General features: G+C 45.4%; 6 protein-coding genes and 1 long non-coding RNA gene across 7 annotated transcripts in view; 4 read left to right on the plus strand and 3 right to left on the minus strand.

Moving 5' to 3' along the window:
• The first annotated feature begins 524 nt into the window (after positions 1–524).
• LOC133949630 (sodium/hydrogen exchanger 9B2) lies at positions 525–5,861 on the plus strand. Its single transcript, XM_062383562.1, has 14 exons — positions 525–590; positions 2,046–2,126; positions 2,578–2,683; positions 2,803–2,973; positions 3,105–3,247; positions 3,380–3,507; positions 3,607–3,688; positions 3,816–3,909; positions 3,994–4,100; positions 4,198–4,347; positions 4,445–4,553; positions 4,642–4,778; positions 4,872–5,046; positions 5,154–5,861. The coding sequence occupies exons 1-14, from the start codon at positions 525–527 to the stop codon at positions 5,237–5,239; spliced, it is 1,635 nt and encodes a 544-aa protein (XP_062239546.1). The 3' UTR covers positions 5,240–5,861.
• A 190-nt stretch (positions 5,862–6,051) lies between these two features.
• On the plus strand, positions 6,052–12,283 carry LOC133949603 (serrate RNA effector molecule homolog). Its single transcript, XM_062383529.1, has 21 exons — positions 6,052–6,156; positions 6,816–6,938; positions 7,056–7,166; positions 7,255–7,395; positions 7,688–7,748; positions 7,832–8,129; positions 8,242–8,489; positions 8,568–8,765; positions 8,837–8,972; positions 9,064–9,191; positions 9,268–9,329; positions 9,619–9,697; positions 9,791–9,955; positions 10,155–10,328; positions 10,410–10,563; positions 10,835–10,947; positions 11,095–11,175; positions 11,264–11,414; positions 11,515–11,616; positions 11,733–11,865; positions 11,951–12,283. Exons 2-21 carry the CDS (start codon positions 6,820–6,822, stop codon positions 12,024–12,026), a joined length of 2,730 nt encoding a protein of 909 aa, XP_062239513.1. The 5' UTR covers positions 6,052–6,156; positions 6,816–6,819; the 3' UTR covers positions 12,027–12,283.
• A 240-nt stretch (positions 12,284–12,523) lies between these two features.
• ift46 (intraflagellar transport 46 homolog (Chlamydomonas)) lies at positions 12,524–15,083 on the plus strand. Its single transcript, XM_062383589.1, has 5 exons — positions 12,524–12,997; positions 13,669–13,976; positions 14,062–14,155; positions 14,336–14,467; positions 14,594–15,083. The coding sequence occupies exons 1-5, from the start codon at positions 12,869–12,871 to the stop codon at positions 14,951–14,953; spliced, it is 1,023 nt and encodes a 340-aa protein (XP_062239573.1). The 5' UTR covers positions 12,524–12,868; the 3' UTR covers positions 14,954–15,083.
• Positions 15,084–15,551: 468 nt separating this feature from the next.
• LOC133949683 (uncharacterized) lies at positions 15,552–16,761 on the minus strand. The gene is made up of 2 exons (XR_009920170.1): positions 16,667–16,761; positions 15,552–16,565 (listed from the first exon to the last, which is right to left on the minus strand). It is a non-coding gene; the product is annotated as an uncharacterized LOC133949683 (long non-coding RNA).
• si:ch73-71d17.2 (RPA-related protein RADX) lies at positions 15,764–21,820 on the plus strand. Its single transcript, XM_062383533.1, has 18 exons — positions 15,764–15,840; positions 16,004–16,115; positions 16,392–16,581; positions 16,663–16,913; positions 17,018–17,184; positions 17,321–17,477; positions 17,594–17,702; positions 17,892–17,983; positions 18,172–18,297; positions 18,528–18,632; positions 18,759–18,932; positions 19,040–19,164; positions 19,375–19,628; positions 19,713–19,763; positions 20,050–20,093; positions 20,197–20,460; positions 20,537–20,671; positions 20,844–21,820. Exons 1-18 carry the CDS (start codon positions 15,772–15,774, stop codon positions 20,966–20,968), a joined length of 2,550 nt encoding a protein of 849 aa, XP_062239517.1. The 5' UTR covers positions 15,764–15,771; the 3' UTR covers positions 20,969–21,820.
• A 397-nt stretch (positions 21,821–22,217) lies between these two features.
• Positions 22,218–25,027, minus strand: LOC133949655 (asialoglycoprotein receptor 1-like). Its single transcript, XM_062383596.1, has 8 exons — positions 24,862–25,027; positions 24,594–24,701; positions 24,206–24,295; positions 24,023–24,088; positions 23,803–23,895; positions 23,530–23,684; positions 22,692–22,801; positions 22,218–22,476 (listed from the first exon to the last, which is right to left on the minus strand). Exons 1-8 carry the CDS (start codon positions 24,917–24,919, stop codon positions 22,320–22,322), a joined length of 837 nt encoding a protein of 278 aa, XP_062239580.1. The 5' UTR covers positions 24,920–25,027; the 3' UTR covers positions 22,218–22,319.
• Positions 25,028–25,743: 716 nt separating this feature from the next.
• The window catches only part of LOC133949638 (C-type lectin domain family 10 member A-like), a 4,596-nt gene continuing 4,385 nt past the window's right edge, over positions 25,744–25,954 (minus strand). The window contains exon 14 of the mRNA XM_062383571.1: positions 25,744–25,954. This exon is cut by the window's right edge and continues 82 nt beyond it. Coding sequence (XP_062239555.1) covers positions 25,880–25,954 — 75 coding nt within the window. The 3' untranslated portion in view covers positions 25,744–25,879.

Consider the following 25,954-nt stretch of genomic DNA (forward strand, 5'->3'; position numbering starts at 1 on the left):
TTGAATTCTATTGTTTGGATTTTTTAATGATTATATCAAGCTCTATTTTACTGTGTTGTCTTTAAATGTAATATTACTGTAATGGCTCTGATGACCTGATCTAATCCAACACTTTTCATTATACTTACATATGACAAATAAAACAAATGTCTGAGATGTTTCAGTGAGAAACAAGTAAAACTCCACAGTTCCGTGATTTCCTCATACGTTTCCTGATAACTCTGGAAATTGTGATTTAAAAGGATTGTAAAGGATTTCCTCGAGAGAGTGGTTTTATTAAATAAGATAATATGTCCGTCCTGTTTTCCTCTGACTGAATCATGAAGCTGAACATTAGATCTGAATTCATTCATCAGAACGTTTTTTTTTCACCCGTAAAGTGAGGACATTGTGGTTTGTGAGGACAATTAGTTCAGCTCTCAGTGTTTTAGAAGTTTCAAGGTTAAGACATAATTTTATGAATCTTGTGTCTGCAACTGAGTGTCCTCACAATTAAAGAACATTAACGTTTGTGTTTGTTGCAGATGATGGACGAAGAAGCCACGAAGCGTTACTGTCGTGACGAGGGACTGAAGCCCAAACCAGCTGAGGTGTGCGAGTGTCTGTGTGTTTGTGTGTGTTTGTTTGTGTGTGTGTGGCCGGATTTCTTACAGTGTGATGATAATGAATCATAAACTATATCTGCTCCTGTACCACACACACACACACAGGAGAGTGTCATGTTAAATGAGTAATAAATCACTGACTCGGTAGAAAGAGATTTTAACTGCAGAACCAACAGACTTTAACAAGCAATAAAAAATGAATCCATCTCTCAGCTTTCTGTTTTACAAATGTACTCAGCTCAGCTTCGGTCAATCAGAACCTTGGGTTTGTTTGTTCTTGTCTCATGAATCATGTGAGGACCCTCAGATCGACCTAGTGACCCTCTGAAGGGACTCGACCCTCATGTTGAGAACCAGTGTGGACTCACTTATCTGAGCAGATATGAAGTAGTTGAAGCAACTGCTGAATTTGTATACTTCATTTTCTTTAACATTCTCTGTAAACTTGTGTCTGGACGTTTCCTGGAGTTAGTGTTTGTCCTGTGAAGCAGCAGCAGGTTGTTGGGTCCGACTCGTTCACACCAACAGGAACATGTGGGGAACGTTCAGGCAAGGGGGCGGAGCCTGTAGAGTAGCAGGACGTATCAATTCTGCTGTGGAAAGATGTTGTCACCTTCAGTGACGGAGTCACAGCAATAAACAGCAGCAGAGTGAACACTGTGTGTGAAAGGTCAGAAAGTTAAATGATTACTGTGATGAAAGACTAAATCCTGTTCATCAAACGACAGAGATGGATTGAGTGAAAAAGAGGAAGATAAAAGGGAGAAGTGAAAATAAGAGAAGGAATGTGCAAACAGCAGACTGTGTGTGTGTATGTGGATGGGTGTGTGTGGGTGTGGGTGGGGGGGTGTGGGTGTATACTTAGGTTCAAGGGGCTGTTTGAGGTTCATACTGTGTTTTGGTTTGTAAAGAACTTTACTCTTGTGATAAATATAATAATAATAATAACATGATGATTTTTCAAGAGCCAGCATCGTGCTTTAGCTTTTCTCAACTCATGTGTAAATCCAGACTAGTTGCATTTACTCAAGGCCTGTAGTTGAACACACCTCATATCGACTTTACTGATCTACACTTATCTAAGGTTTCTAAAGTTACTAAAGTTACAACATAACAAGAGGCTTTAAAGTACCAATATGTACAAGTACATACAGAATGATCAATTGATTGATATTAATCAATCAATTGATTGATTGATTAATATTTGTTTAATGGTTTGCTGCTTCTCTCGTTAATAACTGGAGTTTAGTTGGGACAAAACAAACTGATCCTCAATATAACGATCATCAGATCAATCAATAACTGAAATAAACAGGTGATGTTTTATAGAATAATTAGGCAAAGTTTCTTAATATGGGCTGAGGACAAAGTCCAACACCTTGGTCACTCGCTCTCTCTCTCTCTCTCTCATTACAATTTCCACACTCGTTGGTGGTGAAGAGAGAGAGTAAAGTTCAGGTCAGTCAGGAGGAGAGAGAGATCACCGTCCTGCCGCAGAGGAAGACGGACACAATGGCCGAGGTGAGTGGTCGACCACACACACACACACACACACACACACACACACACACGGTTTATAACAGTGCATAACTGTTCATAATAAACAACAAATCAGCGGCAAAATCAACAGATTCAAGCTAAAAGTATGTGGACAGCAGAGCACTACACGATGCTGATTGCAATGATACGATATGATTTTATACGATTTGATTCTTTATGATATTGTAGCGATCGGTGAGCCGGTGTTTTGTTGAAGTGTGGCTGTCTTGTTTGATTCTTGGCTGATGAGTTTTGTGTATTTGTTGATGTGGGTTTCATTTGAGTTCACTTGTGCAGCCACTGGGACTGTGGGACGTGGTGTCTGTGATACATATCTTAAATAGTTTGTATAAATGTGTGTGTGTGTGTGTGTGTGTGTGTGTGTGTGTGTGTGTGTGTGTGTGTGTGTGTTTGTGTGTGTGTGTGTGTTTAGATGAAGTTGTCGGAGTCAGACTCGTCCTCCTGCTGTTCGTGTTGTATCAGACTGAAGGACAGATGTCCTCGACCTCAGGGACTCATCAGCCTGCTCATCACTAAAGGTAGTTTGCTTGTGAATGATACTAGATACTTATAGAATAAATATTCTGTAATAATTAAAACAAACCACAAGAAACACATACATTTAAAGATGAAAAATAAAGTGTGTGTGTGTGTGCAGTGTGTCTGTTTGCTCTGCTGTTCGGAGTTGTCTGGTCCATCACAGGAAGTGAGTGTTTACCTGGAGGGAACCTGTTCGGCCTCGTCATCCTCTTCATCTGCTCCGTGCTCGGAGGGAAACTGGTGGGCATGATCCAACTGCCCACGCTACCCCCCTTCCCTCCTCTACTTGGTACGACCCAAGAATCTGATCTGATTTAATCTGATCTATGTTTATTTTATCCAAAACAGAATAATTCTAACTGCATCTCCCATTTGTTCGAAAAATGTATTGTGTATGTGTGTGTCTGTGTGTGTGTGTAGGTATGTTGCTGGCAGGTCTGTTGCTGCGTAATGTTCCGTACATAACAGACGCCGTCTTCATCAACACCCACTGGTCTGCAGCTATGAGGAACATCGCCCTGTCAATCATCCTGACCAGAGCTGGGCTTGGCCTCGACCCCTCGGTACACACACACACACACAAACTCACATAAACACACAAGCACACACACATATGAATGATGTTGTGTCACCACAGGTTTAAATCTATATGTGTCTCTGTGTGTGTGTGTGTGTGTGTGTGTGTGTGTGTGCAGGCATTGAGTCGTCTGAAGGCAGTGTGTGTGCGTCTTGCGGTTGGCCCCTGTTTGCTGGAGGCCTCCACCGTAGCTGTGGTTTCTCACTTCCTGTTGGGTCTGCCCTGGGTCTGGGGCTTCATACTGGGGTAACACACACACACACATGCTCATAGATACACACACACACACACACACACACACACACACACACACACTGTATTGCTTACTGTCACATTTCTGCGTAGCTTTGTCCTGGCTGCAGTGTCTCCAGCCGTTGTGGTGCCTTCAATGTTGCTCCTGCAGAGAGAGGGATACGGAGTGGAGAAGGTAAAGTACCAGCTGAGCACTGATAACTGCTGGTTCTACATTTAACCCCCAGGGGGCCTTGAAACATTCTAACGAGTTTGTGTGATTTTCTGTTAACGTTGTAATGTTGTTCTGTGCGCTTGTTCAGGGAATCCCCACCTTGCTGATGGCTGCCGGGAGTTTTGATGATATTCTGGCCATAACAGGGTTCTCCACCTGCCTGGGAATCGCCTTCTCTACAGGTCAGAGAACGGGTTCTACTCTGTCCTGTTCACTTCTGTTCTTCTTTATCTGCTCAACGTGATGTGGTCGTGTTTGTCCTGCAGGTTCCACGTGGATGAACATCCTGAAAGGTTTCCTGGAGGTAGTGGGAGGGGTCATCGCTGGGCTGATCCTGGGTCTGTTCTTGTGCTTCTTCCCAAGCAAAGACCAGGTTTGACATCGATTAATGTTGAAGTATCATAAAAATGAAACCAAATTTAATTCAAATTGTTTATGTTTTAACATACTCTGCTTCTCTGTCCCTGCAGGAGGACCTTGTGTTGAGAAGGACTCTCATGTTGTTGGGTCTGTCCATATTTTCGGTCTTCTTCAGTCACGTTGTTGGTTTTGCCGGAGCCGGTGGGCTCTGTACGCTGGTGCTGGCCTTCCTTGCTGCTCTGGGCTGGAAAACCGACAAAGTAAAACACATCAAAAATCAATGGTTTAAACCTTTTCTAAGCACCATCAGCATGTATGGAACCGTTCACACCACCGACCCTTTGTCCTTTCATCCAGGCCCCAGTGGCAGCCATGGTGGGTCAGGCATGGGATGTTTTCCAGCCTCTCCTGTTTGGTCTGATTGGAGCAGAGATCACCATATCAACCCTCAACCCCAGCACTGTTGGTAAGAACCCTACACGGAACTATTATCAGACTAACCATTCAGTGGACGTGCGCTAAGAGTATTGTCCCGCTTTCTGTTGGCGCCCCAGGTCTGGGTCTGGCCTGTATCAGTATTGGTCTGGTGATCCGTCTGCTCGTTACCTTCCTGCTGGTTCATTTCGGAGGATTCAATCTGAAGGAGAAATTCTTCATCTCTGTGGCCTGGCTGCCGAAAGCCACCGTACAGGTCAGCAACAGGAACTCTACAACTTCTTCAGTGACCATAAGAACAGATAAATAAAGTAAATGTGTTTGTGTTTTTCGCTTGTTGACGCGTCAGGCTGCTATTGGCTCGAAGGCTTTGGACATGGCGAGAGAGGAAAGAGATGATGCCTTAATAAAGTTTGGATTGGATGTGCTAACGCTAGCTGTGTTAGCCATCCTCACCACAGCTCCCATAGGGGCACTGGGTATTGGACTGGCAGGACCACGCCTCCTGGAGCGAAAGGTCAAAGGTCAGTTTTCATTTCACAATTTAACCTTCAGTATATTGTATTATGTATAAGTCACATTTAGGTAAATTTATCAAATGACTAATATTTGTTTACATTCATTTTGGCAGACGACGTGGAGGGCGGAGCAACGACTCCAGGCAGCAATGGTATTGGTGGAGAAAAAGACAACGTGACCTTTGAGAGCAAGCTATAAAGGCTCTGATTGGACAAATTGAAGAAGACTTCAAATACCACTTCCTATGTTCACGCTCTATGCAGATGATAAACAGTGATTTATTTATGCATAGTTTCTGTATTTTTCCTTCGTACTTTGGCTCGCTATTGCTAGCTTTGGCTAGCTACTGTCTTCTACCCCTCTGCCCTGTATGGGAAAATCACTCTCGACATGATTGTGTGATTGCAAAAACCATTTCAAACCCATGTAAAGTTACAAGCACAAATAAAAGCTTTTTGAGAAAACTGCATTGCGTTGAAAGTAGGTACAAATTACGATTTGTATTGAAAATGTATCAAAGTCAAGTAAAATTGTATATATACAATATGTGTAGAACAGAAGGTTATATTCAAGCAGTTCAAAAATATAATTCAAAATCATATGTTAACCTAATTTTAAATGATCATATAAAATGTATGGCAAAGATGTGTACAAACAATACTTCACTGTAAAATTCATTAAATCAAAACTAAATGGTGAGATATTAATTATTGTGAAAAAACTAAGTTAAGCATTTTATTTTAATTCTTGTTAATATTTGTCTTTATTTACATTATATGTTTTTCTGGTGGATATGTACTTCCATAGGGAAAGAATAACGATTCTGTTTCTATTAAAGGTTATTATAAAGTAAAACTAGTCAAATTTGTTGACGTTTTTCTCTTTTATTATAGTTACCCGGCCGCTCTTCGCTCTTATTATCATTGTTGTGTTTCGCACAAGCCTCCAGGGGGCGCGTGTGTTTGTTGGAGACTAAAACCCTAACCGGAATTAAAAGAAATTGGAGCTCAGTTGAACCGGAAGTGTCGTTGGTTGGGTTTCCTCTCCGGCTGGCGGTGAAATAGTCGCTTTAGCTCCGGAGCTAATTCTTCACTTTGTGAACGGAGAAGTTTGAGGTAAAAACACTAAGAACTTTTAATTAATACTTTCGCACTAAGCTCAAAGCGAGCAAACAAGGAGGAAAACGAATTGTATATAATATTTATATTTGCACGCTGGGTTAGCTCTGATGCGAGCTAGCTAATTAGCCGCTGTTAGCTTGTTCCAGCTGCTCCACGGCTAACGTTAACTTGACCGTTAAAGTTAACGCTATTCTTGTCAGGCGTCATTTACCACGGTCTTCGGGTTTGAGTTCAGCGTGGGAGTGAAACCCGCAGCGGCCATTGAGGGTCAATGCTAGTGAAGCACAGCAGAAGCTAATAGGCTAACTCAGCTAGCATCGACACAAGGCACCATTCAATAACATGTTGCTTGTGCGACGATTCGTGTTTCCTCTGTTTGTTGTCGTTAGTGAATTAATTGCATGTTAAGTGACTGATCAGATCAGTTTGCAGTGAACTCAGTGATGAATTATTCGTTATTAGTTTTTAACATACTGAGAAAAGATCCTTTATATTTGACAATTATTTTTCCTTTTGAACTTTAGATTAAGAAACATTATTTTAAAATCCCCTAATGTTTTGACTCGTTTAGAGCTGCTTTGTTTAGTCAAATAACGGATCGATGAACGTCTGACAAAAGCTTCAGGATTTTAAATGAAATTGTCTGTTTTCAGTCAAATGGGAGACAGCGATGATGAGTTCGACAGGAGGAGGCGGGACAAGTTCAGGAGAGAGAGAAGCGACATGGAGCGGTCGAGGGAGAGGGAGGAGAGGAGGCGGGACGACTGGCCCGACAGGTAAACCCACCTGATGTCACTCTAACCAAGTAGACTGAATTGTACTAGTTGATGGAAGCATACAACTACAGCTTGAGTATGTTCATTTGAGTAACCGTGTGGATATCGCTTGTTCAGGGACTGGGACCGCGGCAGAGAGAGGAGGAGGGATTATGACAGAGGCCGCAGAGAGAGGTTTTCTCCCCCTCGACACATCAGCCCTCAACACAAACGCATGAGGAGAGACTGGTGAGCTGTGTGTGTGTGTTTCAGCAGCACACATGTATTTTATCCACTTATCTATACTCATTCTGTCAATTGTTGCGGATATTTTCAGGGATGACCATCGGGGGGAGCCGTACCGCTACGACATGCCCTACGGAGGAGGGGCTCCGTTTCCAGGGGCGGGGCCTCAGGGCTGGCATCCTGACCTCCCCCACCTTCACCCCCATCACGGAGGTCACCCACTTCAGGGCAGGTGAGCCTCAGCCCCCCGCACGTGGTCAAAGTTCAAGATCATCCTGGTCTAACATGTTTTTGGGTCTCTGGAACATATCTTAAATCTGCCTCTAAGGATATGTCATTTGGACTCAGATAAACTGATTAGATGTTACTGGTTAAAGGTCACAGTGACCTCATGTTATGGTGAATATAACATGACAGAAACACCTGGAGGAACTGGGACTTCAGTGGTTAGTGGAGACGTACATCCAACAGAATTGACAAGAAGTCCGATCTGACGCCTTTCTCTTGTGGTTATATTATTTCAGGCTGGGGATGGTTGATCCTGACCTTCCTCCTCCTGGTCCTCCGACCATGAGGAGCTTTAAGGTGAGAAAACATACTGGGCTTCTGTCACAACATGTGAGGTCAGGGTCAATTGTCAGGATGCACTCAATCTAATTCATTTTTAGGAGTTCCTGTTGAACATGGAGGACAGTGTCGATGAGACGGAGGCGGTGAAGCGTTACAACCAGTACAAGCTGGACTTCAGGAGGCAGCAGCTGCAGGACTTCTTCCTACAGCACAAAGACCAGGAGTGGTTTCGCTCAAAGTACCACCCCGAAGACATCATGGCCAGTAAGGCGGAGTCACTGGCCTCCCTCAAAACCCGGCTCGGCGTCTTCCTCTTCCTTCTAGACAACAACTGGCTGGAAAATATGTCTCTAGACATGGACCACAGCTCAGCAATCATAAAACTCCTCGACGCAGGTGAGATCAGTAAATGTATATTAAGATAAAACCTTATATTTACATGTATCCAGATGCTGGTGTCACTTTGCAGAGCATTCTGGGTAATGCGCCCTTCTCTCTTTCCCTGCAGCCGTGATAAAGATGGAGGGAGGTACAGACTTTGACCTGCAGGTCCTGGAGGCCCCTTCAGCTCCTGTGGCAGCAACTGGCGGGGAGACGAGCAGTGGCGTCATCAGTGGAGGAGCAGCTGGAGGAGAGAAGAGTCAGGGCGAGCAGAGCAGAGGAAGTGTCAGCGATCAAACTAGCTCAAAGGCGATCAGTAGTCGAACGGAGGCGTCGACCAGCGGAGAGAAGGGCGAGAAAAAAGACTCTGATAAGGTCCGAATGATGTCACACACCGGTAAATAACACTGACTATGTCTTCGCTTCAGGGCATTAAACATATTTTTTTACCAGGGCTGTGAAGAGGAGGCCACGCAGAATGGCAAGAAGGAAAAGGACGAAGAAGAAGAGGAGGGGGAGGAGGAGGAGGAAGGAGAGGAGAAGAAAGATGAAGAAGAAGAAGAGGGGGAGGAGGAGGAAGAAGAGGAGGAGGAGGGGGAGGAGAAGAAAAAGAAGGAGAATAATAAGAAGAAGACAACAAAGGCAAAGAAGGTGAGTTGGTTCTTGAAGACACTAACATTTTTGTGGTGTTGGTATTAAATCCTGTCGACTCCTCTACTCAGGGCCGGAAAAGAAAACGCAGCGTGTCAGTTGACAGTGGGGAGGGGAGTGCCTCAGACTCAGACTCCTCCCACTCTGAAGGAGAGAAGGAAGAGGACGAAGAGAAGGAAGATGAGGAGGAGGAGGAAGGAAAAGACGGTACTGACCAATTTGTTTTCCTACATCAGAAGCTTTTTAGTCAAAGGTTAAACGACAAAGAGTAGAGGCAACATATCTGTGTGTCTTTCAGAGCGTCGTAAAGAGCGAGGGAAAGAGAGGGAGAAAGAGGCCCCTGCAAAACCCCGCCCCCTCCACCTCACCACATCCCTGTTCATCAGGAGCATCCCACCAGAGGTGTCAAAGGAGGAGATCACTGCGGTAAGAGAAAAATCACACAAACACACACACACGCGCACACAAATGACACCTGGACTAACCTGGCTTGTGTGTGTAGTTGTGTCGCAGGTACCCAGGCTTCCTACGGGTGGCGCTGTCGGACCCTCAGCCTGAGAGGAGGTGAGTACTGAAGGGTTGGATGTCGTTATTTCAGTCTCATCACATATTTATCATCCAGTTTATTTAAAACACATCTGCTTTGCATTTGTAATTGTGGTTTCCCTCCTTCTAATCCATGAAATAGTGATGTTGATAACTAAGTCAAACTGAGGAATCGGTTCAGAGGGATAGTTTAGGTTTTTACCTGTCAGGTCCTGGAACCGGAAGTAGAATGAAATCTGAACTGTGAAATAACCACAGTTCAACCATGACATAGTCTAACATTTTTTTTTTCGTGTGTTTGTATCAGGTTCTTTAGGCGGTGTTGGGTGACTTTCGACCGCGGTGTGAACATCAAGGAGACGTGCTGGAACCTCCAGAACATAAGGGTAAATCCACCAAAACCAACTCCTGGTGGAGTTGTCACTGATATGAACTGATCGTTTAGTGATACCCGCCCTCTCTCTTCCTCCAATCCTCAGCTCAGAGACTGCGAACTGTCTCCTGTGGTCAACAGAGATCTGTGCCGTCGCGTTCGCACCGTCAACGGTCTAACGCACCACAAACCGGTGGTGAGGAACGACATCCGTCTGTCAGCCCGACTCGTGCACAGCCTGGACCAGAGGGGGGAGCTGTGGACCGAACAGGTACAGTCCTGTTGTTCACAGCACATTACAACTAGTTAGTGATTGTAGTTTGGCTGCTCACCAACGGGATCTGAACACAGTTAATGCAGCTGCTTTTATTTTGAATGAACAGGAGTTGATGTCTGCTTTTATTTTGACAGTCTGGCTCACTGAAGTGAGACGTAATTACCCATTATCGCTTTATAACGTGTGTTTACAGATGGAGACGAACCCCGTCCTGAAGAACATTACAGATTACCTCATAGAGGAAGTCAGCGCTGAGGAGGAGGAGCTTATTGGCGCCTCCGGGGGCAACAGTGACGATGTAGGTGACGGCAAAGACCCCGCCTCCTCCTCTGACGTCAGCGTGGAGACGGACGATAAGCTAATAAAGGTTGGAGGAGCTCAGGAAGTCTTATTCGGTCATAATGGTTTAAAAGTTATGATTCTGACGGTACATTGTGTGTGTGCTCAGGTGCTGGACAGACTGCTGCTCTACCTGCGCCTCGTTCACTCTGTAGATTATTATAACTTCTGTGAGTATCCTGCTGAGGACGAGATGCCTCATCGCTGTGGCCTGATCCATGTACGAGGACCCCTACCTGTGGCCAAGATCACTGCAGTCGAGAGTACGCACCCACACTCACACACTCACAGATAAATAAAAATAGACTTGATCATCATCAGATAAGCGGATGAAAATGAGATGAGATCATCAGTCTGCTATCAGACATTTATGTTCACTTTTATCTTTTATCTTAAACTCCAGGATCACCTTTAGGTCAAATATTTAGTCACGTGTGGAAACTGCAGGTTCCGTGTTACCTCCTGTAACACATGAAGTCGAACACGCTGTGGAATTCGCCGCGTGACCGAGCGTTTTTTCTTCTGATTTGACAGTGAGCGAACATCAGAGGATGTGTGAAGAGCGTCTGGCTCCTCTGCTGTCACCATCAGAGACACTGAGTGAGGAAGAAGCTGCCAGGCTGGGAAAGAAAGACCCGGAGCAAGAGGTGCCACACCTGTCTATCTATCTACCTGTTTGCCTGTTGACCTGTCTGTTGACCTGTCTGTTTACATGTCTGTTTACATGTCTGTTTACATGTCGTTCTCATGTCGTTCTCTCTCTCACTTCAATGCCCGTCTGGCTGTCTACTCAGGTGGAGAAGTTCCTGACGGCCAACTCTCAGGAGCTCAGTAAAGACAAGTGGTTGTGTCCTCTGAGCGGGAAGAAGTTCAAGGTGAGTCCAAACCGTGTGAGTCCTGTGTGCCTCCTCTGGGGAATGAGCGGTTACCATGGTAACATTTGCTATTATTGTTATTGTTCAGGCTCCGGAGTTTGTGCGTAAACACATCCTGAACAAACACGGGGACAAGGTCGCTGCTGTCAGACAGGAGGTTGAGTTCTTCAACAACTTCCTGTTGGACTCCAAGAGACCCGCCCTTCCTGAGAACAAGCCCCTCCTACCGTTAGTGCAAGGTGAGATCCAAAAACTTGTCGTCCATGTGCTGGTGAATGGCACTCTGGGAGATGTAGGAACAAACTTCAACTAAAGCTCTGACTTGTCTTGCTCTTCCAGCCGCTCCCCCTGGCATCCCTGGATTTCATGGTCAGTCGCCACAACAGCAAAGTCTTCTGGGATATCCCCCTGGTGTCAGACCTCCCATGCCTGGCTTTCCTGGTACACAAGCTCAGATCTCACATATTTCACTCAAACACAATTCATTACACAACTTGTATGTCACTAAAGATTATTTGTTTTAATCCATTCATTTTTTGTGTGTGTGTGTGTTGCAGGTGGTGGACCTCCCTACCAACACAACCAGTTTGGTGGTGGCCGCGGTAACTACGATAACTTCAGAGGTAATTTAGGAGGCGGAGGAGGAGGAGGAGGAGGAGGAGGGTTTCCCCCGAAACCACGGAACAACAGGTAAAGTCCCTTCTGATAAACACGTGATCAACAACTTCCCCTTGTGCTGTCGTCACTCTGACTCTCTCTCTCCCTATCTGTGTAGGGGCGCACGAGGAGACCCTCGCTCAATCATCGAGTACAGAGACCTCGACGCTCCGGAGGACCTTGACTTCTTCTGAACACTACGAAGTCAAAACACAGGATGTTTTTTTTAGACGTTTTTTATTTCTACGTTTTCCCATGATTCATTTCATCTTCCCTCCGATCTCTAGCTCGTCTTTTATTTTGAGTTAGGACAGAAAGTGTGTGTGTGTGTGTGTGTGTGTGTGTGCTTGGTTGTGTGTGTGTATGTTAGGAGCAGGACCAACGTGACTGTCCATCATTGATTTAATGAATTGTTCCACTTTCCAATAAAGATCAATAGAGGAAGACTGAAGATGTCTACGCAGCTTTTTTTTCAATGTATATAAAGAATATTAATGACACTTAAAGCATTAAACATACAGTAGTATACCTTTTATCAAATTGTGTTATATTCTAACTTAAAAAATATATGATTTTGATCTATAATATAAGTACTTCCACTGAAAAATAATCTTAAATGTGAGAAATGTTTTCCATAAAGTTTGACTACACTACCCATGATGCTTAGTGCGGTCGGTTGCCATGAGACGCGTCGGGACCCGCTGGTAGTTGAGTTAGCTGCGGAGGCTAGCAGCGGAGAGTCGAGTTCAAAACGAGTTCTTCCGGTAATTTAACGATTAAAGCGTTCAAACCAGAGTTCTGTTGAGTTTTAATACCGGAAGTCGCGGGATTTACAGCTTCCCACAATATAAAACCTCTTCCGGTTCGGTTTGTTGTTAGGCGGCTGGTGTTAGCCCAGCAACAGCGTCTGTTGCTAACGGAGCTAACGGGACAGGAAGTCGGTCCTAGCGGCGGATCGTCTGTGCTTTAACGGACAGATAATCGGTTGAGTCCCCGGTGGATACATGTGCGCTGCCCGGTGAGCGTCCGGTGTCCTATGGAGCGGACTGACCGGAGGAAAGACCCCCGCCGGTTGGACAACCAGCCGTACGACGAGAGCCTGGAGGTGGTCGACTCCGAGGAGGTGGCGAGCGTCTCCAGCCCGACTCCCCGCGGCCAGCGTCAGGTAACATCCAGAGCCCGGCCCGAGGACCTGGCTGTCTGAGACAAACAGTCCGCCCGAGGAGCCTCCAGGGGGTTGGGGGGTGAACCAGACAGAAACATGACCAGTTTGAACAAGATGTGATTTGTTGTAATGCTAAATTTACGATTGTCGAGTTTTCTACTAAACTGATTCACACATTCCGCTCATCAGTTACTGTTGAATGATATGACTGATCCCTGATCCGATCATTATTAATATACATTATACTTATGTATACATTTAGTTTGGTCCTCTGGTTGTCAACATAGAGCTCGGTCCCCTCCAGAGGTCACCTGATGAATCTCAGAGGTCCACGTGACCTTTTGAGAAGTGAGCTGTGTCCAAATTCAGGATCTGATCCATTCGGTCATCAAAGGACACGTAGATCACATAGGTGAAACTCAGAAACAAGGATTTCCTTAATTGGCGTTTTAATTAGTTTTTTGATTATATAGAAACAGGCTGAGACGTCATGATTGACTGCTGAGACTGACTCACGATTCTTTTAGTCTTTGTTTAAGCTGCATAAACTCTTAGTGTCAGAGTGAAGCATCTTCACTCAGAGGTGATTTTTGTTCTGATCAGTTTGTTCTGTAGTCTTAAGACCACAGTGTTCTCACAGTCACATTCTGATTGGTCATTTGTCCTGTCAGTCATTCTCCAGGCTCAGTCGGGAGGGGCGTGGCCTGATGTCTGCCAACAGCAGCAGTGATGAGTTTGAGGAGGATCAAAAGCCTCAGCGGACCAAAAAACCAATCGGTAGGCAGCCTGGTGCTAGTCCGAACGAGGAGGAGGAAGAGGAAGAGGAGGATGAAGAGGAGGAGGATGATGATTCTGACGAAGACGATACAGACGATGATGACGAACCGGGGCAGGCTCCGGAGGGGGCGTATGACCCCGCTGACTACGCCAACCTGCCTGTGAGCACCGAGGTCAAAGAGCTGTTCCAGTACATCACACGGTGAGACGAGCAGCGCCTACGGTCCTGACTCTCAGGGAAATCCTTTCAAACGTCTCAGTGTTGACGTCCATCTCTGTCCCTTAAGGTACACTCCTCAGTCCATTGAGTTGGATCACAGTCTGAAACCCTTCATTCCTGACTTCATCCCAGCTGTCGGAGACATTGACGCCTTCCTGAAGGTACATCGCTGTGTAGATATGACATCACTTCCTCCTTTGGGTTTATCTCTAGTCTGAGCTGGATACCAGGACTTTTATTGAGAAAGTTAAAACCCATCAAACACTGTTTAATAATAAATACACCCAGTGTGCCTGTCTTTCTGTGACCTTTGACCTCAGTGTGACTTGTGATGCGTTTAGGTGCCGAGGCCGGACGGGGTCACAGACGCTCTGGGTCTGTTGGCTCTGGACGAGCCCAGTGTGAAACAGTCTGACCCCACGGTTCTGTCACTGTGGCTGTCGGAGGAGACCAAACAACACGGAGCCACAGAGGTACATTTATTTATACACATGTCGATATACACAAACACATCTGCATACACAACTCACAACCGCACTCATTAACCTGTCTCACCTGTCCTTGTCTCGTCTTTCCTCGTCCTGTCTGTCTGTCCTCAGCTGAAGAAGGTGACGAGCGTGGCGAGTCCTCAGTCGATTCCTCGGGCGGTGGACAGCTGGGTGGAGAGCATCAGTGCGCTGCACCGCTCCAAACCAGCGGCGAGCGTCCACTATGGCCGTGCGATGCCCGACATCGACAGCCTGATGCAGGAGTGGCCAGGCGAGCTCGAGGAGCTACTGGGGCGTCTCCAGCTGCCGCCCGCCCGCCTCGACTGCAGCCTGATGCAGTATGTGGACCTTGTGTGCGCCCTGCTGGACGTCCCCGTGCACAGCAACAGGATCCAGTCTCTGCACCTGCTGTTCAACCTCTACCTGGAGTTCAGAGACTCTCAGCACTTCACACGCAGAACACAAACCTGACACAGGTTCAGAGAGCGGGGAGGTCATGACCTTTGACCTGGTCTTATCTGTGTCAGACGGAACTGTTCCTGTGTTCCACTCTTGATTCTGTAAAATAAACTATCATGTCAATAAAACGCTTTGAAGATAATCCCGTTCCAAAGCTTATTTAAAGTCTTCTTCAATACAGCTCATGTTCATTTTGTAAATGATGGTCCATAAAGCACCGTATGCGTTGGGGCATTGAGACCAATGTGATTTACAGCTATTATTGTCCAATAGAAGCAGGCGACAGGGGGAGGTCTCAGGTAAGTCACTCCTCTTCACCTGAGCAGGAACGACTAGTCAACATTAAACTGATGCATCAATAATCCCAACGACAATTCAGATTTAGAATAAACCCTTTAATGTTGTTAAATGTACTTTGAATACAGGACGTAGGTTGCGTATGTTTCTAAACTATGATGTCATCGCCTTGAAAGGTCAGAAGTTCGTTTAACTTTGACTTTGTGTTGCTTTGTTCATCAGGTTATTGGTTCAATATTCTGTATGTACACATTCAATCAATCAATAAATACAGCTGATTAATGTAACGTAAATGTTCAGAGTGGGTCAGATAATAGTTTATTCATGTTTAATGTCATTAAGGTTCAGTTTAAAATGATGAGAATAACATGAACATATTTACATAAATGTAACATATCTTTATTAAACTGGTTTAGAAAAAATAAAAGAAGAAAGATATAATTGATTTAACATTAAACATTTTGATTTGATGTTATTTGAAGGAGAAATCCCACAATGCACCGCACTGTTATTGTTGATCCCGTCTGTCCAACATGGCGGCGGCGGGCTGCGTACTCCACAGAACCCTAACCCGGTCCCGGTCCAGGTCCGGATCAAACCAGGTCAGATCCTGTTTTCCTATAACATGTTTGTGACATGTGTGTTACATGTGTAATAAATCCACATCTTTCCACATGATTGTCGACGTCAGCAGCTTCACACCGTCTCCTCCTTGTTCACGGATCGTTTCGTGTTTTGTTGATCTGTCCTCGTCTTGTGTCGCAGGAGTCCTCGTCCTCTCCCGCCGTCTGCAGGGACTTCCTGTCCGTGGTGGACCTGCAGCGCTACAGCAGAGACCAGGGCTCGTCCGTCTACTTCCCCCAGGCGGTGCTCAGCGGTGAGACCACACAGAATAAAACCCGTTGTACTGGCTCGTTGACAGAGAGACACATGTCCGATTCCGTCCCTGCCCACATTCGCCAGGTTGTAATACCGTACATCCACTAGAGGGCAACACAGAGTCAAGAGTCTCTGACAACAACCAACCTGGTGACAGGAGAGGAGGCTGTTTTAAAGCATGGATGAAGTAACATCACACAGAATATGACTCAAAAGGTCGGTTTCCCTCCATCTGACCCGTCCCTGTCGTCCTCATTGTCCCTGTCCACTCCAGGTGAAGACCTGTACGACGTCACACTGACGGATGGCGACTGCCGGCTTCAGGTGACTCTGGATCCTGGTCTGAACCGGCTGGTGGAGAGGAACGTCCTGCGGCCGGGATCCACGCTACGCAACGCCACCTTCGCCCTCGCCATGAGCGCTCAGCACCCAGCATGCCCCGGGGCCTCTGCGGAGACAGACAGGTGAGTGAGGGAGTGAGTGAGTGACAGGTGACTATATCAGTGTGTCATAACGAATCAGGGTCAATGTCTCTCGGCCTGCAGCTACCGACTGGAGAGAGCGGAGGTCAGAGGGGACGACGAGGACGATGGAGACCGGAGGTTTGATGTGGACGTGGACTCTCTGCCCTGGTTTGGATCCTCAGATGCTGCAGGTCCTTTGGTTCCTCTGAGAGCCAATAGGAGTGTGTTTCTCCCTCAGTGGAACAATGTGGACTACAGTGGGGAGGTGTGGAGGGAAGCCCCGCCCACTGAGGAAGAGGCGGCGCATGGAGATGAAGAGGAGGAGGAGGAAGGTGGAGCCAATAATTTTTTACATTTTAATAATAAATACATAGATTTAGTTGGATTTAATATTTAAATTAAATGGTCAAATAAGAAAGTGCCTGTGTGTCTTCAGAGCAACGACCTGCTGTGACGGTGTCGGATCTGCGTGACCACTTCCTGTCTGGTCATAGGGGCGTGGCTAGGGGCGCCGTCCAGCATCGTCTGATCATACGCATCATCAACAAGTCACACCTGATGTATTATGGGAGAACCGACCGAAACTGTGAATGTCCTTATAAGGTCGGTGAATACACACACACACACACACACACACACACACAAAGTAGTAAGGGACATTTTATTTTGTGTAAATTATGTAAATAAAAGAGGAACTGAGATCGATCCCTGTGGAATGCCATATTCTTTTTGTGTTCAGGCGGTGTTGGAGGTGTGCGACCGGACTGGAGGTGTGTGTGTGGTGCTGTGGAACAGTGTGTGTGTCGACTGGTATCATCATCTGAAGCCAGGTGATGTCATCAGCCTGAGACGCTATCGAGTCAAACGGCATTACCAGGCTGAGCTGGATGATATAGGTACACACTCACTAACCCGTCTCACTGTCATGTGGGGAATTTTCTTTTCTCATTTGTATCCATATTACGGTTCTGTGAGGACAGACGTGTCCCTCTGTCTCTGTTGTTCTGTCCAGAGATCAGCGTTAACAGCAGGAACCCTGCTGCTCAGATATCTGTTCTCCCAGAATCCTCAGTTTCACCCGAGTATCTCCCACCTGCACCAACCTACAGCTTCTACAACAGGTACACACACACACACACACGTACTTGATTTATTACCTAACCTCTGACCTCCTTCTGACCTCAACCTCAAACCACCTCTCAACCTAACACACATGCCTGAATGTCCTCACTTTGTTTAAATTGATGGTAATACCAACACACACACGCATACACACACACACACACACACACAAACACACTGTTTTTCAGTAAGGATCTCCTGGACCGTCCTCACAGCGCTGAGTGCGATGTGATTGGCCTGCTTACATTCACAGGACGAGCAGAGCGAATCAGGAGCAAGGGTGAGGCTTTTCCTGGTTTCTCCTGCAAATAATATTTAAATATTTCTGCACTGATTAATCGATAAGCCAAGAAACAGAAAATAATTGTGCAACCGAACAATCGGGGGAATGTTTCTCGAAAATATATATATTTTTTAATTTCCTTAACATTTACAAAAACACAGCAGCCTCTGTTTTTTAATTGGCAGATGGTCGAGGGGCGGAGCTTTTAGAGTATCGCTGGCTGCGATTGGAGGATGGGACCAGCGATCAGCCAATCCACGTGAAGCTCTTCTCCACGTCTCAACCTGAAACGCACCGCAACCTCCACCCGTGTAAGACGAAACACACGAGCCGTTTTCAGACATGACTTAGTGGTGAAGCTCAGAGGGACACATCAGGAATCGTAGCTGTGTATTCTGTAGATTCTTTCACTTTTGCAGAGCTGTCATGTCGCACATCTTTAATTTTAAGTCTGTGACTCAGAATTATCATTAAACAAAGTCATATATTGTGTGAGATAAGTGTACTCATCATCATTTAAGAATGTCTGTGTCTGTTTCAGTGTCTGTGGTCGTTTGTACGAGACTGAAGTTGATCAAATCTGCAAATCAAAGTCACAGCTGCTGCTTCCTGACAAACACCATCAACACTCAGGTGTACTGCACAGGTAACACTCCCCACCCCCTGCTGGTAGAAACTTGCATAACGCAAATGCATCGAACCTCCGATTTTTACACCAGTCAACTTCTCTATCATCACTTTATTGGTCTTCTCTCATTGGTTGATTCGTCAGGACTGGGCCACCACTCAGAGATGAGTTACCGTAAACTCCGGCCAGTACGCCAGTTCCTTCAGTGGCTGAGGAGCCAGGATGACGGACAGGTGCTGAGCAGGGCTCTGATTGGAGGATTCTTCATGTACCCACCTCCTCCGGTCACCCTGGAGACTTACATGAAGGATCGAAGAGGTCAGTTAAGTGTCAGTCACTTTTATTTTTTTTAAAGTCAACTATCTACATTGTGTGTGTGTGTGTTTGTGTGTGTGTGTTTGTGTGTGTGTTTTTGTGTGTTGTAGGTGAGCCAGGTTTCCTCAGAGGGGCGGAGCTTCAGAGGGAGCTGGAGAGGCTCTGTTATCGGGAGAGACGCACCTTCTGCATCCAGGCAAAAGTAACCATGGTTGCGTACAGCCGCAGAGGAGAGGTGACTGTTGAACACGTACACACTCCATGGTAACAACACGCTAAATAAACATGACTGCCCCCTGGTGTGTGGCTGCGGTATAGGTCATATACCCTGCCTCCTCCATGTTAGCAGATGGACAGAACAAAAAGTATACGTTGAATAAATGTTTGTCAAACAGAACAAAGTATTTCCTCTAATTTACCACCTGTCCTCTCTGGTCTCCTGCAGGAGGACCGCTCTTTGCTCTGGACGGACAGAGCTGCATCTGGCTCCTCCTCCTTGTCCTCCCCTCGTCTCCTTACCACCTCCTCTCACCCGTCTCCCTCTCCGTCCCTCTCCTCCACTTCCTCCCTCCAGCCTCTCCCCTCCAGCCCTCATTCCTTCAGACCTCCTCTCTCCCCCTCCTCCTCGTCTTTATCTCCATCCTCTCCGTCCTCCGCCCTCAGTCAGCTGGCGCCTCGTCCTGTGGACCTCAGAGCAGCGTGAGACATGAAAAGATGATTTGAGTGTCGGAGCTGAGTCGGTGTTGAGCTCTGTGTTTACAGTCGTTCTGTTTGTTCCATCAGGAAGTCGTGTAAGAGGAAACTGCTTCTTCATCCTGACACTCCGAAGAGGAGGTGAGCATTGTCAGATCGAATCAGCAGGAAATATCTTCATTTACCGGAACCTGCGTCTGTTCATTTTCTTTCTTACTGCCACTTAAAGCAGATATTCTCTTCAAGGGTTGAATGGAAATAACATTTTATCTGAAAATAAAGCTCCTCCTCCTGCTGCCACTCTGAAATACCACTGACGTTGTTCAGGTGTCTAACGAAGCATCAGATGATCGAACCAAATGTTTAACTTCTCCTATAAATGTTTTTAAAACTGAAAATGACATATTGTTTTGTCTCGTTCCCTCAGACACCCGTGGGTCACACTACAGCCAGAACAAAACGACAACACAGGTGTGCAAGTGTATGTTTTACACAATGTTTTTCTTCTGGTGACTAACGCGTCAGAGGGAATGTGAGCAAGTGATGATGGTGAATCTTCTTCCTCTTTATGCAGTCATCCTGTTCGAAGCCTCCATGGAGTTTCTAGAAAACTCAAATGCTGATGAAGACGAGGACGACAGCGATGAAGATGACGCCTCGTCCTTCGTCACCGCTCCGCTCTTTCCCGACCTCCCAGCCGTTGCCGAGGAGACACTGCCGATGCGTTACGACCACGCCAGCAGGAAGGAGCAGGCTGTCGTCGTGGCGATGGGAGGGAGGGCGGACCCTGGGAGGTTTGACCCCGCCTTCGATGACTACTACACACTGAGACTGAGAGGTACACACACATCTTGTTTATCCATCTATAGGAATCGGTTAAATTCGGTATATAAATAACATAAAGCCTGTTTCAGCTCTGTCAGATTCTGTGTCGGTCGACGTCGTCTTCCTCCCTCATTCCTCTCCTCCCGTCCTCCCTCACCCCAACACCTGGACCTCCATCTTATCCCACGGGGCCTTCTCTTCACATGGACCTCCACCTTCACCAGGTACACACACACACACACACACACACACACACACACACACACACACACACACACACACACACACACACACACACACACACACACACACACACACACACACACACATACACACACACACACACACACACACACAAACACAGCCACTCACCCGCTCTCTCGTTCTGCCTCTCAGCTGACCTCATCGTCTTGGCGTCCCAACTGACCAATCAGAGGCTGGTGTGCGTCCTGGAGGCGTGTCACCTGGGGGGAACCAGAACTGAACTTATCCTGAGCCGAGCGTTTCGGCTGCCCAGCTAACACACACACACACACACACACACACACACACACACACACACACACACACACACACACACACACACACACACAGACACAGACACAGACACAGACACAGAAACACACACACACACACACACATACAAACACACAGATGCCTGATGGAAGTTTTTTATAACTTATTGTTCTTAAAGTTCAGATATTGGATAAGTATTTCTAGTTATTTATAACAACAGACACTGAGACACTTTACTAGATGTTGTGAGTTGTTGTAAAAACAACACTGACTTCATCCGCAGCTATATTAGAGTTTATCCAGAAGTCAGTGGAACTCTGCCATTGGTGTAATACTAAAATACTATTAGTAGGAGTATGTGAAGTATTTGAGAACTGTAGAGATGTTGTGTTTACGTATGAATAATTTACGTATTTAAAAGCAAAGGCCACAGAATTGGTATTATTATCATTATTATATTAGTAACATCACTTAATTTCATCGGGTCATATAAAATACTCAGTCATTTAACATAACACTCAACCAATTGTTTAAAAAGTATAGAAACAATAGAATTCAGTATTTTACATCTGTTTGTGAAGAGAAGGTTTAATAGAGAAATAAAGTCTTGAAATTTACAGTAAAAAAATATTTTTTAACTGAAACTTGATTTAATACTAATATATTAATGATACATTTCAAACTCTGTAAATTCTTATTCTGACCATGGTCGTGTTTTCATGTTTCGTGTTCAGACACTTAAACTTCTGTGTGATTCAAAAGAAGGGAAAGTTTTCTTAAAGTGACATTTTATTGCCAAAACGTTTGTGGTTGTCGCCACTGTTCGGACATCTGGATGTTTGTTCCTGTTGATCTTTTTGTTTGTGTTTAAACTGAAGGTTTTAGCTCCTTTCACACTGTTTTCTTCAAAACTGTTTTACTTTCCAGGAAGGTTATTAAACTTTAACAGTTTAATAAATGATGTTGTATCCTCACTGTTGTATCCTCACTCTTCTGTTTTAACTCTGTAATTCTCTAAAACAGCAGCTCACTTACGTCAAAGTCCATCAAGACTCTTTAATAGATCTGTTTCATATTGTCTAATAACATAACTCTGAATTCCTCAGTTATGCCCTTAAAACGTGCTTTGTGAGGTTGCAGTAACCTGGACCTTTGACCTTTAACCACCAAATTGTAATCGCATCATGTTTGAGTCCACAGGAGCAAAAAGTGTCAAATCACCGTCACTGATGCAAGAAAGACAGACGAGTCTGATTCGTTGGATCCAACTGTTTAATGGCGTCTTCATGACACAGTGGATCTGTGCCTACGTGTTGTGAGCAGCATAAAGACGCAGCCTGAAAGGAGGAGGCGTCTTCAGCTGTGCTGGCTGTGTCTCTGGCAGATAAAGCGCATCGGGGTGGAGCAGTGCAGGTCGTTGAGGCGTCCGTCGCTGTGGAGATGTGCACAGTCCTCGTCTCCAGGACCTAAATTGTGACTAGTCCAACTGTCCGGCTGACCAGGTTTCCACCGTCTGGAAACACACAGGTGGTCTTGTGTTACTCCTTTTAACACAATGTTATAAAAAACCTCTACTGTCCTAGAAATTACTTGTTTTCCAACTGAAGACATTTCCTGTGATTTTGTATCTAGAAGTTAAATGTTAAATACTTTTCAGTTTCCGTCTCTGAAACGTCCCCATTTTGGAAAAAGATCATATTCCTGAAATAAGCCAAGTGTTCAGCTCACCTCCGGTTCATGACGTATGGCGTCTGGTTGACCCACTCCCAGTTTCCTGTTCTCTCATCGGTCAGACCTATCCAGTAGAAGGTACCGCTGCTCCTCGCGATCACAGAGTCCTGGACCAGAGAGACACATTCACAGAACTACATGAACTATGACACAATGTTGGTGATGGAGTCCCACAAGGACCTGTGCTCGGTCTACTTTCAACGCTACACATGAACAATATGACACATATATATATATATATATATATATATATATTTTTTTTTTTTTTGTATTATTACCTGTTGATATACTGTAGATATTTATTCATTTTCTTATTTTTTTTTTATTGATCGTATGTATCTTATTATCTTATTTATTCATTTATTTATTTTTGGTATTACTATTAAATTGTTATTATTATTATTATTATTATTATTATTATCATTTATGTCATGTATTCTTTTATTAATGTATTTACTTGCTTATTTATTAATCCTTTCACTGTCTTCCTCAATCAACCCTATTTTTTTGTTTTTCTTTATTTTTCAACTATATGTGATCATCTGTTGGGGCTAGGTGCCGGGGGGAGAGGGTTGGTATCTGTTCTGTGGTATGTTGAAATTACATCTGTAATTTTTACCGTATGGAACACTATTGTTTGCTTGTTCATTATGTAATATTCAATAAACAGATTGTTTAAAAAAAATATATATATATATATTTGACACGATCTTTCATGTCAGGCCTGAAGTTACAGTCTAACTTGACATGTTTTAAGCTTTTTGTTGAAAAGTAGTTATTTTAAACAGCGACTCAGTGTCAAAACCAGCTCCGACAGACAGACAGGCTGTCTCACCCACTCCTCTTCAGTGATGAGTATGGCCAGGTGAGAATTGTGTTCGTTGCACCAGTCTCTCGCAGCGTGCCACCTCTTAGGCACCGTGTTGAAGAAATAACAGGAGGACTGGAACATATCCCAACCCAGAGGACAACAGCCTTCCACGTGTGTACCTGAGAGACACATAGAAGAAATCGGAGGCTTCACATTTAGACGCCAAACTGACATTGTTTGGAAAAAGTCCAAAATTTGAGGAGAGTAAAGATGGAGGTGTGGTCAGTGTTGGATTACTGTTGCTGATGAGGCGTTCAAGGGAACATTTCAGTGCAGAAACCGTCCTGGTGAGAGTGTCCAGGGTCGAGAGCTGCTTCAGGGCCTCTGACACTGAGCAAACACACACACAGACACAAACACACACACAGACACAGACACACACACACACACACACGTTATCATGAGGGAATCTTATGTTGCTGTTGGAGGAATGACTGATCTGCAGTGTGTGAGTCACCTGACGTCAGCTGGTCCTTGTTGTTCTCCACAGAAAACTTTAGCCGGCGAATGTCTGCGGCCGCGTCTGGAGGAAGAGAAGAAGAACCCTACTGTCCATCATCACCTCTGACATCATCACTTCTGACATCATCACCTCTGACATCATCACCTCTGACCGACAGCACGACGGCAGGTGTGTTACCTGCACTGAGCTGCTGAGCCACGGCCACGGATTCAGTCATATTCGAAACACTTTTCTCCACCGACCACAATCGATTTGACGTCGCTGCGTCTGGACAGGGACAAAAACGGACATGTTGTTTTTTTCACACAGCCAAACGAGTCAATTAGTTATCATCAAATAACTTAAAACCAAACTGATCAGAAACACCAAACGATTGCACAAAGTGTCATAAGAACTACCTTGTGTGTGTGTGTGTGTGTGTGTGTGTGTGTGTGTGTGTGTGTGTGTGTGTGTGTGTGTGTGTGTGTGTGTGTGTGTGTGTGTGTGTGTGTGTGTGTGTGTGTGTGTGTGTGTGTGTGTGTGTGTGTGTGTGTGTGTGTGTGTGTGTGTGTGTGTGTGTGCTCACTGCTAGCTCCCAGTGCTATGATCAGAACCAGGAGGACTGTCGCTGCCAGGGCAGGGTACAACCAACGTCTGAACCTGGAGACACCTGAGAAGTAGACAGGTCGAGGCTCTGAAAGAGAGAAAGGTAGAGAGAGGGACGGAGACGGATGGACAGACGGACTCTTTTTATTTTATATTCAGGAAGGTGAACAGTTTTCTTCATACTACAGCCACATGTGTAGACAGTTGGACAGTTGGACAGAAGGACAGAAGGACAGAAGGAGAGGTACCTTTGTTCCAGAACGAGCTGTTGTCCTCCTCACCATTGTCATGGTATTCAGTCGTCATGGCCTTGTCTCTCCACCTCGTGTGTCTTCTTTCTTCTTCTTTCTTCTTCTCTGCGATGGAGCCGGACAAACTGTTAGAGTCCAAACACCAGCCGAGAGGTCATTGACCAGCAAACGCACTTTGAACAGGAAAACACAGCGTGTGCGTGCGCGTGTGTTTGTGTGTGTCTCTGTGTGTGTGTGTGTGTGTCCTGTGTCAAGCTCCACGTGTCGCAGCTGGAGGACGGACACTCTGAACCTCCCTGTTCCCTCTGGACGTCATTCTGAACACATGGCCTCCATTTTGAAGCCATTTTGTCCACCTCCATCATGTTGTTTTTGAAAACAGAAGTAACCATATTTGGAGGAGCTGGGGGTGGAGCCTGACTGAGAGCTTGAAGACACTGCACGCCCACAAGCACCTACACCTGCTCCCATTGGACTGCACTAGCTGTCAATCACACTGTGATATCGGTATCCAGGCCCCAACACATACCGTGCTTTATGTAGTGGTGTGTCCTCTAGTGATGTGTCCTCTAGTGATTTGAAATATAAGGCTTCACAATGCCCCCCCCCCCCCCCTTACATTTTGTGGACTAGGGACTTTATTACACGTTTGTCTCCATAGAAAAGAAACCGCCTGAAACCCAGCACTGTGGAAAAGATGTTATTTCTAAATAAAATGTCCCTATTTTATGTAACATTTTGTCCCAAGTCACACAAGCACATTCCCATCACAACCCTCTGCCCAGTTTGTTTTCACATTACCTTTTTACCTATGTATTGGCGACACGAACATCATTCATTCATTTAATCAATTCAAATTCACAAAAGGGAGGAAAACACTTATTTTCCAGCTGTTTATTATAACGTCAGACATATTTGGTTCTGGTTTATATTTGGTTCTGACAGCCGCTCGTCACTGATAATTCTAGGTTTTCTATCTGTGAACACGCGTGTGGGCGGAGCCGGGGCGGTTTGCTCAGTGGTCACCGCTGCGCTTTTGGCAGATGAACCGCATCTGTTCGGAGCAGTGCTGGTCGTTGAGGCGTCCGTC

The sequence above is a fragment of the Platichthys flesus genome, chromosome 24, assembly GCF_949316205.1.
Source record: "Platichthys flesus chromosome 24, fPlaFle2.1, whole genome shotgun sequence".
NCBI classification, from domain to species: domain Eukaryota; kingdom Metazoa; phylum Chordata; class Actinopteri; order Pleuronectiformes; family Pleuronectidae; genus Platichthys; species Platichthys flesus.

What these genes read in the sequence shown, in the direction of transcription:
- si:ch73-71d17.2 (XM_062383533.1), top strand. Translation starts at nt 15,772, where the DNA reads ATGGCGGCGGCGGGCTGCGTACTCCACAGAACCCTAACCCGGTCCCGG. An exon ending in CCTGACACTCCGAAGAGGAG is followed by an intron (nt 19,764 to 20,049) that starts GTGAGCATTGTC and finishes TCGTTCCCTCAG; the next exon opens with ACACCCGTGGGTCACACTAC. An exon ending in CTACACACTGAGACTGAGAG is followed by an intron (nt 20,461 to 20,536) that starts GTACACACACAT and finishes AGCCTGTTTCAG; the next exon opens with CTCTGTCAGATTCTGTGTCG.
- LOC133949603 (XM_062383529.1), top strand. Translation starts at nt 6,820, where the DNA reads ATGGGAGACAGCGATGATGAGTTCGACAGGAGGAGGCGGGACAAGTTC. An exon ending in CAAAGGAGGAGATCACTGCG is followed by an intron (nt 9,192 to 9,267) that starts GTAAGAGAAAAA and finishes TTGTGTGTGTAG; the next exon opens with TTGTGTCGCAGGTACCCAGG. An exon ending in CAAGATCACTGCAGTCGAGA is followed by an intron (nt 10,564 to 10,834) that starts GTACGCACCCAC and finishes CTGATTTGACAG; the next exon opens with TGAGCGAACATCAGAGGATG.
- LOC133949655 (XM_062383596.1), bottom strand. Translation starts at nt 24,919, where the DNA reads ATGACGACTGAATACCATGACAATGGTGAGGAGGACAACAGCTCGTTC. An exon ending in GGCTCAGCAGCTCAGTGCAG is followed by an intron (nt 24,089 to 24,205) that starts GTAACACACCTG and finishes CTCTTCCTCCAG; the next exon opens with ACGCGGCCGCAGACATTCGC. An exon ending in TGAACGCCTCATCAGCAACA is followed by an intron (nt 23,685 to 23,802) that starts GTAATCCAACAC and finishes TGTGTCTCTCAG; the next exon opens with GTACACACGTGGAAGGCTGT.
- LOC133949630 (XM_062383562.1), top strand. Translation starts at nt 525, where the DNA reads ATGATGGACGAAGAAGCCACGAAGCGTTACTGTCGTGACGAGGGACTG. An exon ending in GGCTTGGCCTCGACCCCTCG is followed by an intron (nt 3,248 to 3,379) that starts GTACACACACAC and finishes GTGTGTGTGCAG; the next exon opens with GCATTGAGTCGTCTGAAGGC. An exon ending in TGCCGAAAGCCACCGTACAG is followed by an intron (nt 4,779 to 4,871) that starts GTCAGCAACAGG and finishes TTGACGCGTCAG; the next exon opens with GCTGCTATTGGCTCGAAGGC.
- ift46 (XM_062383589.1), top strand. Translation starts at nt 12,869, where the DNA reads ATGGAGCGGACTGACCGGAGGAAAGACCCCCGCCGGTTGGACAACCAG. An exon ending in CTGTTCCAGTACATCACACG is followed by an intron (nt 13,977 to 14,061) that starts GTGAGACGAGCA and finishes CTGTCCCTTAAG; the next exon opens with GTACACTCCTCAGTCCATTG. An exon ending in AACAACACGGAGCCACAGAG is followed by an intron (nt 14,468 to 14,593) that starts GTACATTTATTT and finishes GTCTGTCCTCAG; the next exon opens with CTGAAGAAGGTGACGAGCGT.